The 16,814-nt window shown below is 40.4% G+C and overlaps 1 protein-coding gene across 1 annotated transcript; it reads right to left on the bottom strand.

Moving 5' to 3' along the window:
- Window positions 1–490: 490 nt before the first annotated feature.
- wnt11 (wingless-type MMTV integration site family, member 11) lies at window positions 491–10,249 on the bottom strand. The gene is made up of 6 exons (XM_053331956.1): window positions 10,052–10,249; window positions 8,172–8,363; window positions 6,137–6,381; window positions 4,309–4,586; window positions 3,825–4,117; window positions 491–1,527 (listed from the first exon to the last, which is right to left on the bottom strand). The coding sequence occupies exons 2-6, from the start codon at window positions 8,252–8,254 to the stop codon at window positions 1,353–1,355; spliced, it is 1,074 nt and encodes a 357-aa protein (XP_053187931.1). The 5' UTR covers window positions 8,255–8,363; window positions 10,052–10,249; the 3' UTR covers window positions 491–1,352.
- Window positions 10,250–16,814: the final 6,565 nt, after the last annotated feature.

Raw genomic sequence — 16,814 nt, forward strand, 5'->3', positions numbered from 1 at the left:
GCCCCCCCCCCCCCCCAACAAGCCAACAGTCTGGCTATATTTCCAAAATAAGTTGAATTTTTGTCTTTTTTATAATTTGATGTTTGGCCAGTGGAGGTCTGGCTCCCTGACAGATGAGTTTTGAGTGTTACGGCCATGATGGCAGTGACAAAAAACCCCTTTGCAATGACTTTGGTGAGGATGTGGAATGTCCAAACAAACACTTTCCCAGGGTTCTGGTAATTCAGAGTGATCCCAAAAGGCTTTCAGGTCGAACCCTGCAATCCATTACCAACGGTGCTGAACTGATTTACAATCACAGTGTGCTATAAGTTGTTGTAAACTGTTACTTTATAACACTTGGATTTGCAGTGTTGCTTAATTTACAAATAATTAAATGCAGAGGTGATGGATTTGTCTTTGCCAAATTTCTGCAAAATGAGCTACATGGTAGGTCATTAAAGATTCATTTCAAGGAAAAGGAAATAAACATGCACTGTCCATGTAAAGATGATGGTGAAGATCATTTAATTATTTTATAAATATGTCTTTCTTTATTTCAGTATACAAAATAAGAGTATGTACATCCACACAAAAGTGGTTTACAAAATCCATGAGTTCAGCTCATATGCTCTGAAAAATAGAATATATTTTGAACTGCCTGCATGTCAGACATAAAGGAGATAATGCACCAATTCACAAACTGAAAAGTCCTTAATTCTCTCCTCTCGATCCACAGGGATGCAGACATGACCCATGCGAAGATCCACGCAGGACACATGGTGAGAGTCCAAAATATCAACCACAAAAAAATGTTCCATGATTGAAAAGTACTTGAAGTTCCCTTTGTGTTCCTTTTTCCTCTTTTGTCCATTGATGCAGAGAGAAAAAGTATCAATAGTACCTAAAAAAAAGTACCACACGAATCCATCAGAACCCTTCGATTTCCTCGGAATGAAGCCAAACATTAAGTCTCTGTCTAGAGAGAAGAGAAGACAATCCCTCTCCTGCAGCATAAAATCCAATATTATTTCTTTTTATTAGAGATATAATAAAATAGACTTTCAGTATCCCTGTTGGGGGAATTTACGATCATTAACAAGAAAAAGAAAATACCCAGGAGGACGGCGGTCTTCACATAAACCGACTGGCACTGTCACCACACTCCACGCTCAGGCTTGTGAAGCGGTTTTGAAGATTCAATACAAAAATGATACTGACACAAGAATAGACGACTTCTTGTTTGAAATAAACATGCTAAAGCTTAAGACAAAAGTAAGCCTTCTCAGTACTGTAGTGCTTTGGTTAATCTGTAGCCTTGGGTGGCTTGGTACAAGTAGAGGACAGCAGGTGAGGCTGACAGCGGCACAGACTCATTTGCAGACGTATCTCTCCACGATCCGGTCGCACTTTTTGCAGGTTACGTAGCAGCACCAGTGGTACTTGCAGTGGCAGCGCTCTACCAGCTTCTCTGTGTACGGGTTGTAGCCACGTCCACAGCACATTAGGTCACAGCTGTCACTGCCCACCGAGGTTTTGTTGCACTGCCTGTAATTAGCATAGACAAAGAAAGAAGATGTTAAGACATTTTGTTTTACAATAATACATCTTCCTAACCAAGACATAGAAAAGGGAGGCATTTTTTGGACAGAACACCAGCTATGAAAACTAACACATTTCCAGTTTGGTTTCCTGTCAAAGACAATTAAGTTTACAGCTTCATTCTAAAACATTTTGTCCAGAAGCCTGTACAATCTGAAAGAGCCCACAATAGTCCTTTAAATGAGCTTGACCAACCGACGTGCCTTAACCTTTTGTGCAGTCCTTCTGCCAAACATTTTTTTTCTCTTTTCATTTTCTTTTTGTTTTGTCGATGCTTTGGAGCCTCTCGTTTCAGAAGCCAGAGTCATTCTGAATGAGCACAGAATAGCCCTGCTGTAAATCACACTGAATACACAGGGCTGCCCTCCCTCTCTTTAGCTTGCCCTCTCCACATTATTGCATTGTTTTATGATGGCAGAGTGTTAATGACCAGTACGGTGAGAGAGGCGCTGAGTTGATGGCTGCCGCGGGGGTGAAAGAGAAGGAGGAGGGACAAGAGTCATTGAGAGTGTAAGACAGGTTTATTACATTGGTGGGAGCTGGGAAATACACAGAAACCCCCACACACTTCTTTTTTTTCTCTTCATGACCAAAATCTCATTATATCACCGTTGTGCTGTAAGTGGAGCAAGAGGACAAGACTGCGCATTCTGTACTTTACATCTGCCGGTTTAAAAGAGAGACACAATAATGTAATTTGAGACTAAAGAACAGGCTTCAATAGTGTTCACCAGAAATCACACTTTATCTATTAGTGGCTGCTGCTGAAATTCACTTTGCCCCTGTCCTAGATTCTCTTCTTGATCAAAAAACTGACTCAACTAGGAATTTGTGCTGCTCTCAGGCCTTGTGAATGGGTCAGAGCTAACAATGATGACAGGAGGTCAATTCATCCTCCTGTCTACACATACAGTGTAAAGACTGATAAAAAAAACCTCCCTTCAAGTGGTCACCAGTGAGTGAGGAATCAGCTGTGAGATGATCCTGACAAAGCAGACAATATCATGACTGAGCACTATGATGTGGGGAGGTTTGAGAATCCCTCCGATACAATGGTCTACGCACTATGGGAATAATCGATACCCACACATTTATACTCAGTTATTTATACACAAACAACAGCGTCGAGCCCGGTGCCTCGTGATTTGGCGAAAGCACTAATGTCGCAGACTGTGTGTGGCTGCCACGTTATCAGGCCGCAGACAAAGGATGCAGTGAGTGTCCTTGACATGAAGCATGTCTTATGGTTATCTGTAAGGCCAATGCATGATAGCATGATATGGCAGTCACATGGTATATGACATACAACAACATCACGTGCCGTTTAGACAACCTTTTTATCCCCAGTGACTTAAACAACCATAATTGCACGTTGTTGCTTTGAAGCAATAACAGTACATGCCAATGCACAGAACTTTGCATTTACTCTAAGTTACCATTAGTTATCTATATAAAGTAGGGGTTGTCTGTAAAATAAACATAATCAATGCTCATATTTGCAGAGATACTTCATCCATCCTTCTAGTCAGCCACAGAATTTGCATCCTGTGCCATGAAATTCAAACCTGAATAATAAAGTCTGAGATATTACCTTCCCTTCTCTACAAACATATTTATGGAAAAATAGAAAACTCAATAAGCTTGCAAAATAGTGCTGCATATTTTTGCTGTATTTCTCTCTCTGATATTACTTAGGCAGGTCTCAGATAAACTGACTCTGTGCTGCCCACTAAGTTCTCACAGAGCTCAAACCAGCGGCATAAAACACTATCCCAACTAAAACACTGGAGCAGAACAGCGCAAGTAAACCTTTATCTTTGGGAAACATTTAAAGGTTTCCCAATCTGTGTGAGCCCCTCCAATCGATATCAGCTCAAGTGCACTCAATCCTAAGAATAACTTGCATTAGTCATTGTCTCAGATAGAGGGACAAGGACCCCAGTCACAGTGGCCTTTTCAGTGACACATGCTCAGACAGGCCACAGACGGAACTCTCTCAGGGCTCACTGCAAACTTAACGGTGCCACTAAGCAGGACAGCACTTCACTAAAGTCAACATCCTGGATTAGCAGACAATCAGGATCAGTCATTTCCTTTTTTGTCGACGGCATGGGTCTGTTACTGTTATGAGTCATGACAATAAATCTAACTCCAAACCACAAAGAGCTATTATTACGACCAAAATCTAACCTCCTTCTCATGCACAAGCTCAGTCAAACAGTGTTATGACCCGGCAGTCTCACCTGTCCTGTGTGCCCACAGAGCCCTGTTTGTCATTCTTGGTACAGAAGTCCGGGGAGCTCTGCAGGTAGACCAGCTCGTTGTCCCTCACTGGCCTGATGTCAATGTCTTTGGGCACCAGCTGCTTGCGTGTCCCCATGGGCCGGTGAACCACTTTGGTAGCAGACAGGTATTTAGTCTTCAGGTCCATGGCGATCTCCCTCAGGTCTTGCAGGCCTCTCCAGCAGGTCCTTATGGAGCAGGAGCCGGATACACCATGACATTTACACTTCATCACCATCGCCTCTCTCAACACCTAGACATGAACATGAAGACATGGAGGTCAGATAGAGCTCACTGTATGTGGGACAGGGGAACAATAAGCATTCAATAAAGTATTCAAAACTTTCGCCCATGCAAAATTGAATTAGAAACTATTAACATTTCCAAAAATTGAATTCCAGTAACAAATCTTCACTTTTTAAGAAATTGTTACGTAGTGCTTACCTGTCTCCCAACTTCACTGTTGTGTAGGTGCATCAGTTTGTTGGCATGCGAGCCTGAGCGCTTCATCTTCATGGGAGCATCAGAGAACTTGGAGCCCATAAGCAAACCGTAGTGCAGGTTGTCAGCACAGCCTCCCCAGCGGTAGCCAGGCTCTGGGATCTCTGCAGGAATTGGTCCACACGAGCACAGCCGCAAATCTCCAGTGGTGCACGCCCGTGCTATGGTGTGACTGATGGTTGCTGCAGACAGGGCGTAGACAAATGCAGACTCGCGTGTTCCTGATGACAGAGAATAATAGAAACTCATATAACACAGGTTTAAAAAAGATGATCTCTTTTAGGCTCTGGCAATATAGGCTGCAAAACAATTCAGAGGTCATTTTCTTTAGAGTTCAGTTGTAACACTTTAGCATGAATTGTGTTCAGGGGTCACTAGCATTTACCACAAAGCAGGCCATCATAATACAGTGATTAGTAGCAGAGGACTTGTATATTCAGGAATTTAAATTATAAAATAACATTTACTCAAAATATGATATGTCAGAATTATTTTTATACCATTGAAGTATAAAAAATGTTTTAGTCTTTTGTTCTGTTGTCTAAGCTTAATGAGATTAGTCTTAGTTTTTGATTGAGTTTTGATGTTTGGTCTGTACTCCCACTGTCAGAAGCTGCAAGTCTTCATTCTTTTAAGACACAGATCTCCTGTCATTCCTCACTGTATGCTAAAGTGTTAGCATGAGGCATGTAGTGATTGGTTTATATTTTACATTCAAACCAATTATTTCATGTTTTTACAGTGGACAAAAAATATCATGTTCTCAAACCAATTCTACTGCATAATCAGCCCCAGGAGAAGAAAGAAATGCATGTTCTGCTGTTCCTCTCTCATATTTTTCTATTTTCCTCTCATCTTTTCTACTCTCTCTGGAAAAAAAAGACATCAACTGCCTGCACAAAATGTATCTATCAAACACAGTCCATCACCACTCATGCTGTAACGCAGAGTGAGCACTGATGTAATTGGTAGTGATGTGTGTACATGGAAAGCACATATGTTAAAGGCCGAGGAGCAATTGGAAGTTCGGGAAGAAGTCATGTATGACCGTGGGCTGGTTAGATCAAAGCCATCCCAGGACAGAGATGAGCCATTTCCTGTTCAGTGCAGACTGTTCATTTGGCAAATGGCAGCCATGTCCTTTCTGAGGGGTTGGGGGGAGACAGTGCACACCCCACTCAAAACCTAGCCACTTTCTCTGGCAGATTCAAGGTCCTTTGAGCAATAGAAACAGCAAAGTCAGACTGCAACGGAAGCAGGCTTGCAGTCAGGTAATGCTGCAGACTTCAAAAATAACAAGCCTATTATTAAATCATACAGAATGTACACATGTAGTGGAAGGGGGTATTCTCAAATAACGGCTTCAGTACAAGACCTCGGTGAAGACTCTTCAGGAATAAATTATGCAATCATATGGCTAGCACCAAAAAATGTGGGAAAAATGAGGCAACATGTCTTTTTAAAAGCAGAAATCACTTTTGAAAAAGACATATTTCTGTATCAAAGTTTTTTCGATCGCAGTCATAATAATACAAACAAATAAATCTGTTGCGGCATCCGAGCGCAGACACCATTAAAAGGTCTGAGGATCATTTCAGCAGTTTCTGTAAACTGAACTCAATAGATGCAGCAGTTAATGACCCGGGTTTTGGATGTCATTGAATTGTCAAGCACGACCATAAACATTAGACTCTTGCGGTTAAAAAACTTGGAGCGGCTCTTTGGAAACAACAACGTCCGCACTGTCATTCTAAACTGTTTATGACCATACCTCGGTCGAGGTCTGGCCGATACTTCGGGGCTTCAAGAGGGATCTCTATGGAGGAGCAGTTCCAACGCATATCAGAAAAGGACTTCTGACATGTTTTCTTGACTTCGCGGGCAGCTTGGATAATGGTTTGCATAAGCTCCATGTTGGTGCGGCACAGCTGAGCTTGGGAGGACACCAGGCCGGGCAGCATCTTACAGTGTTGGGTCTGGTTGATGTGTAAAGATGTAGGCATATGTGATAGCGCTCTGCAGGGGTGGAAACACAGAACAAACAACAAGTTTTGGTCAGCATACATTGTTCAGTACATATTCTCTTAATTGCAGTGGTGATGATTGCTTAATCGTATGTTTTTTGTTTGCTTTATGAGTTGTGAATGATAGCGTTTATGGGAATAACAAAGAAATGCTTTAAGTTTAATTTACAGTGGTGTGTTAGCCAGTCGAGTTTTCTTGTCTACACATATTTCAAGCCTCTGAGACACATCGACTTTGAACAAACAATTGAAAAATCAAAACAGATAATGCTTCAGGCAGGGAAATGTTTTGGCATGCGTCGCAGAAAAGAACCATCTTATCACAGTGAGAATCCCAAAGGAAAGTCTGCTGCGGATTCATAAAATATAAGTGACACGTTCTTGGCACGGAGCTCTTCTTTTGTTAAAGCACAGAGAAGCCTCGAGATATGCCAAAAAATATAAAAACCCCTCTAAATTATGATCCAGTCAGATAAAAAACTACATAGATCCCTCAACATTTGCATTTTCCACCACGGGAAGCTCCATCCTCTGTGGCCTCAGTTTGACATGAATCATCTGTTTACAGACTATTAAACAGTGCACACATTTGATTTAAACAATTTAAACTTATTGGGGATTAACTTAATAGAGAAACCACATGCACGGCAGGTTAGCTCTGATCTCTTCGTTCTGTGTTCGTGAGAACCAGGCAACAGCGCCTGCACCTCGCCTGTTTTGCATTAGAGGCCGAGGGGCCGCCACTCTGTGCCCAATGATAAGCTGTGACTCCTCTGGGCTCGTGGTAACACAGCACTCACAGGTGTTTACAGCTGCATCTGTTTTGTATTGCAGCGCTGTGCATTATCAAGACTGTGGGACTTCTCGCTTAGATTTAGCACATGCCATCCCGACTTTCATGGGCACATCTGCTCAAGTCTTCCCTCTGCGAGTATTAAAACCACTCCTTCTGATAAGAAGCAGTGGATCTTTCTGGTTAAGCCAATGCAGAATGTTATGTTTTCACAGTGATCTGACATAAAGCACACGAGTAAAACAATACACAACAGTACAGTCAGATCACTGAACTGTGCAGCAAGCCTCAATGAGTTTATATGAATACCAAACAAAACCATCCATAACATTCAATAGAAACATAAACAAATCCAAAAAATAGCAACTTGGGAATTTTATGTACTTTCCAAATTTATTGCGACAATTATTGTTTACTTTTACAGTACCATAAAAACAATGCGGTGCGAGTACCAGCAACCAGCATTTGTGTCAACATTTAAAGTGCAGCCGCTTCCTCCTAAAATGCACTATTTTTACACCAATTTGAAGCCTGGCTACAGTACACACAGTAGGCGGTGACATCACTGGCACTCCCTGCGCTACCAAGACGCCCCGTCATGTCTATCTTTGCTGCTCTTATCTTGTTATTATACAGCTGGGCGGTAAATTCAATCTGAGATCACGGAGCTTGAAACATGCCGTCTCCTTTTACCTAAAGTCAATAAAACAAAGAGGTTTCGCTTCATAACCTGAAGAACTGCCAGCTAATGTATTGTCCCTTTCATGAGATGCACATGTACAGAACATACAACATGAGGAATGCTGGGGCCCATTTCAAAACTGCCATGGGCCCTCCACTCCATAAAACACCACAACATGCAGAAAAGAGCCACACAATATCGTGTATCTTCATGACATCATCGGGTTTGACATTGTTTGAGTGTAAGGCAGCGTAAAGATGGTGAAAGGCCTAAAGAATGAGATGGCGGCCCTCGTGAGAATACTTACAGCCATTTGATGCCAGAGCAGACCTGAGACAACAGCAGAGCAGTGAGCACACCAAGAGGCAGGACATGAGAGCTGCTCCTCATGGTTGGACAGTGACTCCAGTTCACACAGGACACAAATACAAAGAGCTGTTGGGTTTCTTGGCTTAAAGTCAAAGGTCCACTGTCATGGCACAGCCTCCTCTTCTAAAGCCTGTAATAAATAATACAAATAACAACAATGACTTAGTGGTGCCTCAGCGTGCCAGTGGTTATGTTTTCACATTTGGAGTATCTTTGCGTAATTTGTTGATGAATACTGTTAAAGAACCACTGTGAAGGTCTTTGTGCGGGCTTTGGAAACCCTGCAAGGTTTAGACCTTCAGGAGATAAATTTAAACATCATTTCAACACAAATCAGAAAAATGTCATAAAGGAACATTATTTTAGTTCTCTGTCTCAGATATTATGCAAACATTTGATAATGAATAGAATGAAAATAAGCAATAATAAGTCTGTTTTGAAATTAAAAAAACTGTTGCACACATTCATTAATGTTCAAGAGTGCTATAAAGAAGATCCATGGTCAATATCGTACATCAAACTCTTTCTACATGCACATAAACACACAAGGACAAATACATATGAAGAACAAATAAATATGTTACATTTCAGAAAGAGAGTAGATTTGTATCTAAAGCACATGCTCTGTCAATCACACGCTATCTTTGAGTTTTAATTATGATATTTCTATAATATTAAAAAAAAAAAACAGAATTATGGAATAACGTGTTGTTGATTGTCATGTTTAACTGGGGGACTATCTGAGTTGTAGAATAGAATAATCACTCGAACTCTCGGAGACTGTAACGTTCAGACACGAATGGACGTTTGTCATGATTAGATGTTTTCGAGCGTGTTAGTTAATTCAGATATTTGAGTCTGTGGTTCAGTTTGGTGTCACTTCTGCTCCACTTGGACAAAGTATAGAGCGCAGACAGTAGAGGGCCAGCAGAGCATCAGACGCATCATCTGATAACGAGTTTCAACTGAGCGCGTTAAACACACAGGCTGCTGTGCTGATAATCGGCCTTTTTAAAAGCGCCAGCTCCGCTCCTCGTCGAAACTGTGTGAAATCACCGACGTTAATTATTTAAATGAACTCAGTGAAACTCACTAGCTGATTACTGCGCGTTACAAGCTCTGAGACATGTGACCTAATAATAATATCATTAGACTTATCTTTTAGCTGGCTTTCCATTAGAAATAAGGAATTCCCTTAACTTTTTGCAGTCTTTGTCAATCGGAGTGAGATCTGTTTGACTAAAGGCTCAAAAGGATTTACTGCTTTAATTTACATTTGGCCGAAAAGGCAGCTCCAGTTTCCCCATGAAAGATAAAGACTGATAGCCTCACACACCGACCGATGCGTCTCTCATCAAGCCGAGATAAGCCGGACCCCGAGCGGGCTATAAATCACAGCCTAACTCCAAACCATCAGCACAACATTACGAAGAATATGTTTCTAACAGCCTTAAAATAGACTCATGCCCGTGAAGACAAACGTCTTTAAAAAAAAAAGAAAAAGAAAGAAGCTTTGTCTTCACAAGCAGATACTTTAAAGACACTTTAAATACAAAACTCTTCTTATTGCGCTGAAGTTGTTAAGTTGTATTTTGACATGGAATGAAAATATTTAAGTGTTAAATATTCGGAAAGTTAAGTGGTGGAAAAGGCAGTTTCTTCTATCTCCAACTAATCTTTGGTTGCAGTTCCTCCCACACTTTTTTTCAGGACATGAAAGCAACTTTTTTATCCACTGAATAACTTTAAACGCGTCCCATCTGCACACAACAGCAGCACACATTCACTTTTCCCCTCCTAAAATAAGTTTGTCCTTACCTTTGCACGGCGTTCAACCGTTCAATAAAACAGCACCGGGGAGAAAAAAAAACAATCAAATCTCAGCAGGTCAGAATATCCTTCCACAAAGTTGTCTGCGTCTCTATCAACCAGATGCATGAGTAAAATCCAGCGTGGGGTGGTAGAATAGCTCCTCACAGGTACGCATGGTGTGTTTGTCAGAGCGGTGAGTGTGTGTGTGTGAGTGAGTGAGAGAGAGAGAGAGAGAGAGAGAGTGAGCCTGAGTGGGGGCAGATCGCCTCTAAAGTACCCCTGCCCCGCTTTGATCTCACTGCTGATGTCAGACCCACATTAGCATAAGAAAGCACGCTGCATCGGGACCAGAGCACAGCCGCTCCGAAACCTTATAATGAAATGTTGTTGGATTGATATCCTACTAAAAAAAAGAGAAAAAGAGTGCTGGAATAGTCCCGTAATATTTCCACCGGGAGCTGAAGTGAGTTAGAGTGTGTCTGTGATGATAAATAGCCGATTACAGCTGCTCTGGTATCACTCCCATAAAATTCCTTCAAGTTCCCCTCAAGTGCTCCAAGGACAATTTGTAGTGACCTTATCATGCTTAGTGGCAGACACTATTTCCATGTCACCAATAATTCTATAAAGGGCTTACATGACTATAAAAATTGTATTAGAGTAGAGAGATTATGCTGGTATAAATAAGTACTTTTGTAAAATAAATTATTGGATTACCGTACTCTTTCTTTCAAAGCTGCACTCTAGTATCCACTTTTATTTCTTTTTTACTTACAAAATGTTTTTTCTAACTCATTTGAATTAGTTAATACTTACTTTTAACACAATGTATATTATTTTTCATGTAAATTTTGAGCGTCTATATGAGTTTTGTAATGACTATAATTGATTTAACAGTAAGGTATAAAGAACACAATGATGAAGAATATTCATGTATGAGCTATAATACTTGAATAAGCTATTTAATATTTTATAATTAAGATATAGAGAAGATACACACACTCGCACTACTGGCCCGAATGAACAGCAGAGTTGGCTTTATTGTTCCAAATGCTGAAACTAATTAAAAAATGAACTGTATCTGTTGATATGAAATATACAGCCTTATGGCAAAATACAGAATAATTAAATCATCCCTCTCCAATTACCGAAAATGCCCATGACTAGTGTTTTTCATTAAAACCTATTTAGAAACAATGTTTTACATTTAAGCGCTCTTGCATAAATTTCTGTTTCTTTTGAGCGCTCAAACCAACAAACAGAGAACTGCAACCCGACATCAATTACGACTCGGCTGGCTGTACTCTACAGGCAGAAAAGCCCTGCTTTTGTGAATAAGTTACTTTGATTGTAAATGTTTTTAAAAATGATATGTAAGTGAAATGTCATAGTTACAGACACAGCTTTTCTATCACGGTCTGCGTTGAAGAATTATGTGTTTTTTAGATGGGGGTGAATTTGAAATGGGAATAATTTCCAATTTAAAAGGTAAATGATGCTCTGAATTCACTACGGCACTAAAAACACATTTTATGTATTAGTGTGGATACCATAATATAGTTAATATATATATATTGTAATACAATGTGACATGATATAGTGTTATTCCATATACACCCATGCACACACACTAATGTTTTCCAACATATTTTCTTTGTAAAAAAAACTGCAAATAAAACCTTCCTAAAGTTACATACAGTTTTCCTGCACTGGCTGATTTCCTTAAATATTAACCACATTGTAAATGATATGTTACAGAGCCAGCTGTGGGAATGTAATGTATAGTTTTCCTGAGAATCTGCTGCACCTCCATACCTCAGACAAAAGCAATAGTGAGCTCTTGTCCAGACCTTGACCTTTGTAACTGGTATAGCTAACATGGCTGGCCTCGTGCACCGCTGTCCGCTCCACTGGGAATAGCAGATCAGGTGTTGTCAAGCTGCCTCTCTAGCAGACACCTTTACAGACCACAACAAGCCCGCTTCCTCCGGTAACACCTGGATCCTGCGTCTTAATCTGTTTGCCAAACATTGTCCACAGCATCATTTCACATAAAGTATGATGACCCCATATTTATGTCTCTTATTTACAGTGGGGCTGTGATCCCGGTTCCAGGGACACTCAATGTGTTTTGCGTGGCAGTCAACTGTGAATGGGCACAGGTTGGAGCGTGTGTGGGAGTTGTGGAGCCTCCAGCAGGACCGGGCCCGTCTACAGAGAAACTTTTTACACTCAGGCTCTCCATTCCTGAGCTAGGATCAACACGCAACCCCTTGATCTTCACATCTCACCTTCCGAGCAACACAGAGGGGGGAGGACACCTTCTAGGGAGACGGAGGGGGGTAAGTGAGCCACTGGAGTTCATGATAATGAAATAACTCATGTCATATAACAACGGAATCAGAGCTGGGTTATGACAGATTATCCATGTCTGTGATTAAAAGCAGCTTTACAGAGATAATATTACAGCTACATTGGCCTTTTTGACTGTCACTATAATCAGCTTTCGACATGGTGGGATTACTGGTGAAAAAGCCACAGTGTGTCTCTGAAGAGATGTCCAGAGAACTTTTCCAAAACTTGCTTTTCCCCCCTCTTTTTTTTTTTAATAATACACAATTGTTTAACTGAAGTGGGGTTTGGAGCTGAGCTGGAAGTTTGTTTTCAAAGTTCACTTAATACATTAGATAAATCCCTTCAGATCATGGCACATCACCACAATGAGACATTTCAAAAACCCCAAAAGTGTAAATGCACATAAATAGAAACTGTAATTCATCGGTTAAACACTTCATGTGCAATATTTCACAATTAAGCTGTATATTACAATTCTTGTGTTGCAAAAACGTTTTCACAGTTTAAATGTTGAAGGAAAATATGCAGTTTCGAAATTGACAGAATGAAGAATTTAGTGAGCCCCGCTCTGAATACAGTGTTAATGTTTGGGTGGAATGAGTCCTCGGGCTTAAGCCTTTGTCCTTCTGATCTCAAGAGGATCAAACCAATATCACAAATCTAGAGGCTCATTGATGGTGGGGGGTTAGGGAGGGGGTGATACTCAACTTTCACCCAGGAGGATAAGAGCCTGGATGGGTGCAGAGTTACTATTATGTGCCTGGAAAATGCTCCCATGCTCCCATCAGCATGTATATAAAACTAAACTGAGCTCTGACACTGCACAAATGAACTAGTGACTTATTAATCAGAAATACATTTTGTTGTAAATGTTTCAGGATGATTTAATAGGGAGATAAAAAAAGAAAAAGTCAATGTTATGTTCTCTACTTTCTTATTTCTCATTTTTAATGCCAAACCATTATTACACAATAGGAAAAAAATTCTCGGAAGCTCACTGCCATGTTTATATAATTAAATCAAGCCTCTTTTAGTTTGTCAAATTTTGATAAAATGGCAGAAATAACTGAACCACAATGATGAATTAATAAAGATTTAACTCTGAGGTATGTTCATTTCTGCCTGTTCTTTATTACCAGCTAAACCCATTTGACCATAGAGAATTTTTCAATCAAAATGAAAACCAGGAGATTGATTAACAGCCATCATAAATGCAACAAAGCAGGAACTTAAAAGGGAATTTTCAAATGGAAACAATCAGTGAACCATACCCGTAACGGTTACTTTTCATTTTGCCTCTTATCTAAAATTAAACACGGAACGACACGGGGCTCTGCTGCCAGCTGATTATCGACAAATAACAAAAACATTATGTATCATAAACACTATCCCTAAAGGGTAAAAACTGTCTAATTAGACCTGCAGAGGGACAGTGACAGCTTCACATCAGCCATGTGAAAATACCATCATTCTCCAGTGTCCCTCCTGTGAAAGCTGCCGTAGCTCACAGTGGGGATCGCCACAGAAACAACAACCTCCATCCAATTTGTGCCCTTCAGGACAAGACTGGACTCACATCTTTTGTATACCATTTGTTTATAACCTCTGTCTCTATTGTGCTTTGAGCCCAGAACCCTTTCAAGTGACAGATGGGTGGCACTTTTGAACACGTCATGTGGTCCTCCAGACTGCAGAGCAGTCTACACCATGAGCTGTGTGGCACCGTTCATGAGGCCTGTGGCAAATACAGGCTAGGAGTTTAACGGCGCTTCAGGATCATTCCGGAAAAACCAAATTATCATGGGCACGCTGGTCTGAGCTGAGGTTATAAAAGTCATGTGCATTATGGAATAACCACTCAAGAGAGGAGTAGATTCCAGTAATACAACTAATTAAGCACATTATGGTTCTGTTACATCACCAGAGCATCATAAATCTGAGCTAAATGAGTCCATTCACTTCATGAAAATGACTTCCGATAATTAACCACACTTTTAAAGGAAAAAGCCACCCTAAAACATATGTGTTTTACATTTTTCTATTCCACTGCTTAAATTGTTTTCACACAGACTGCTGTCACCAATTAGAAGATCAATTGACTGATGATGTCATCAGGTGATGTGGTTTGGAGCGTTTCCACAATGACAATGAATTAGTGACTGAATCTACTGAATACCACTTTTGCTCACCTCCTGTCATCCTAGTAAGTTTTATTTGAATGTAGAGTAGGAGTTATAGCTGTGAAATACAAGATGTGTCTATAATCCACTGAAATCCATATGAATGCTTGTCATAGTGGTTTGGAGTTTGTTCTATTATTTATTGACTATAAAGCTGCAGGAGTCTATCTCTACCGTTCAGCTGGTCAAAGCCATGAGTTTAAAAGTAAACTGTGTATTGCTAAAAAATTAACACATGAATTCTACATTTAAGTGGATTTTCTCTTTAAAAAGAGCCATTTCTTTCAGTGTCAAGGGTGGCAGCACTGTCTCACACAGGTCCTTTATCACAATGTATGAAGCCGTATCACTGCATCTGAAGAGGTGTTGCTGAAGAGGAGCAAAAGGTGTTGAGGGAAGAGGGAGGATAACTTCAGCAGTCTGGGGGTGCTGCATTCATTTACAGACGTCTCTCTGCTTGCACCTCCTTGTAAACATTAAGTCTAAGAGCCATGGAGGAATCATAAAGCGGCCACAGGCTTCTAAACAGTACAATAGATAAATTGTGCAAATACATCTGGTTCGTATGTATTTATTTTTTGCTGTGGTTGGAAGAGGTGTGAGAGCACCATGGTATCCTTTTAAATGATTAAATATTACTTTTTTAAGTATGATAAACACATTTGAAATTCTAAGCTGCGTGCCTATTTCTGTGTAAAAATGTTCCAGGACCAAATCAACTTTAAAAGATGCTTTAGCAGAGGTCCAAACAGGGAGCTGAGCAGTGTTTTGATTGAATTGTGGGCATGTGCTTTAAATAAACACATTAAAGTTTAGGGGTAAGATAAAATACATTTATTCACTTCTTCATGATCACATTAATCTCTTGTACACCTCAGTATTGGTAAAACACAAGAAGACAATTCTTCATATTTCACTCTCACTCTGAAAATCCTACAGCTTTACAATGACAAGTAAAAATGAAGTGTTCTTCAAGAGAACAATCAACAAGTTGACATCTGAATAATTCAAACCAAAAGTTTTGCTCTTAGTACTAGGAGGATCTGAATTCTGGCCTGTGCTGCCAATTTTCCCTGAAAGGGAACCTTGAAATAAAATCCACTTAAGCCCTCTGTCTTCCCCTCCAGAGTGTAGTTAAATCCTGGCTGTGTATGGACATGATTACAGAGTGCCACGGGTCTTACATCAGTGCAGAACCTTGACTTCCAGCAGGAAACCTGGAGCACGGGTCAATTATGGCAATACCTTGTTTTGCTTAGAGATGGAGGATGTGTTCTCCATGCTCCAACACACCAACTACACTTGAGATTTCAACTTTAACAAAGTCCACTTCTACATCCTGAGTGCAAATAAATAAAACACAATCTGTAGGAGGCGTATGGCTCTTGGCAGAATATTTAGAGACGACACTAGTGTGCTCCTGTGTTACATGTGGTTACAACGAGGCCTGCAAAACACTGACTGCTGCATGCGGCCCACAACGGAGACAGATCTGTTTGCTCAGCAGCTGAGCAGGGACATGGAGATGCTCCTTTCACACTGAGCTGAGCACCGACAATCAGGGCTTTGTCAGGGAGGCATCTGCTGTTACAGCTCACAGGAAGAATACATGTCTCTTTTAAGTGCACTCAGTGGGGTTATCAGTGCTAAAAGATATGGTGGTCTCTTGTCAACAAACACAAAATTAATGTGTAAAAAAGCATAGTTTTTCTTTTAATGATCCCTGTTTGGGTATTTCAGGGGAAAACAGGTCCACTTTGTCCAAAAAATCAGTTTAGTCCATTTAAACTAGGATTTGGTTTTTAATCCAAACATTAAGTGATAGGGGTGTTACATTGTGACAGTGTAGCTCCAGTAAATTAAAGGCACTCAGAAATGTTTTTACCAATCTGCTATTCTAATGGAAACTGGAATGAGTCAGCTAGATTTTCAAACATCACACATGTTTGCCACCTTAAAATTTAGTATGAAGTCACATAAAACTAAGTAACAAATTAGCGTTTAGTCAGTACAGTAGCCTCATGCTGTTGAAATTCCTCTTGTAAAGGCTTAATCATCACATTGGAATTCATAGCAAATAATTGACACTATCCAGCAGCAGACCCACTGAATACACTCATTCTTAGAAATCACATATTAACCAAACCACAATGGCAACAATGGAGCCAGAAAGTGAGGATTTGCATCACTGGTAAATACTAGTCAAACCTGTTTGTCGCACATACCCAACATTG

Source organism: Scomber japonicus, chromosome 13, assembly GCF_027409825.1.
Source record: "Scomber japonicus isolate fScoJap1 chromosome 13, fScoJap1.pri, whole genome shotgun sequence".
NCBI classification, from domain to species: domain Eukaryota; kingdom Metazoa; phylum Chordata; class Actinopteri; order Scombriformes; family Scombridae; genus Scomber; species Scomber japonicus.

Excerpts from the sequence above, each read along its gene's own strand:
- wnt11 (XM_053331956.1), bottom strand. The coding sequence starts at position 8,254 with ATGAGGAGCAGCTCTCATGTCCTGCCTCTTGGTGTGCTCACTGCTCTG. Across the intron at positions 4,587-6,136 it reads TCGGCCAGACCTCGACCGAG|GAACACGCGAGTCTGCATTT; the intron begins GTATGGTCATAA and ends CTCTGTCATCAG. Across the intron at positions 4,118-4,308 it reads ACAGTGAAGTTGGGAGACAG|GTGTTGAGAGAGGCGATGGT; the intron begins GTAAGCACTACG and ends GTTCATGTCTAG.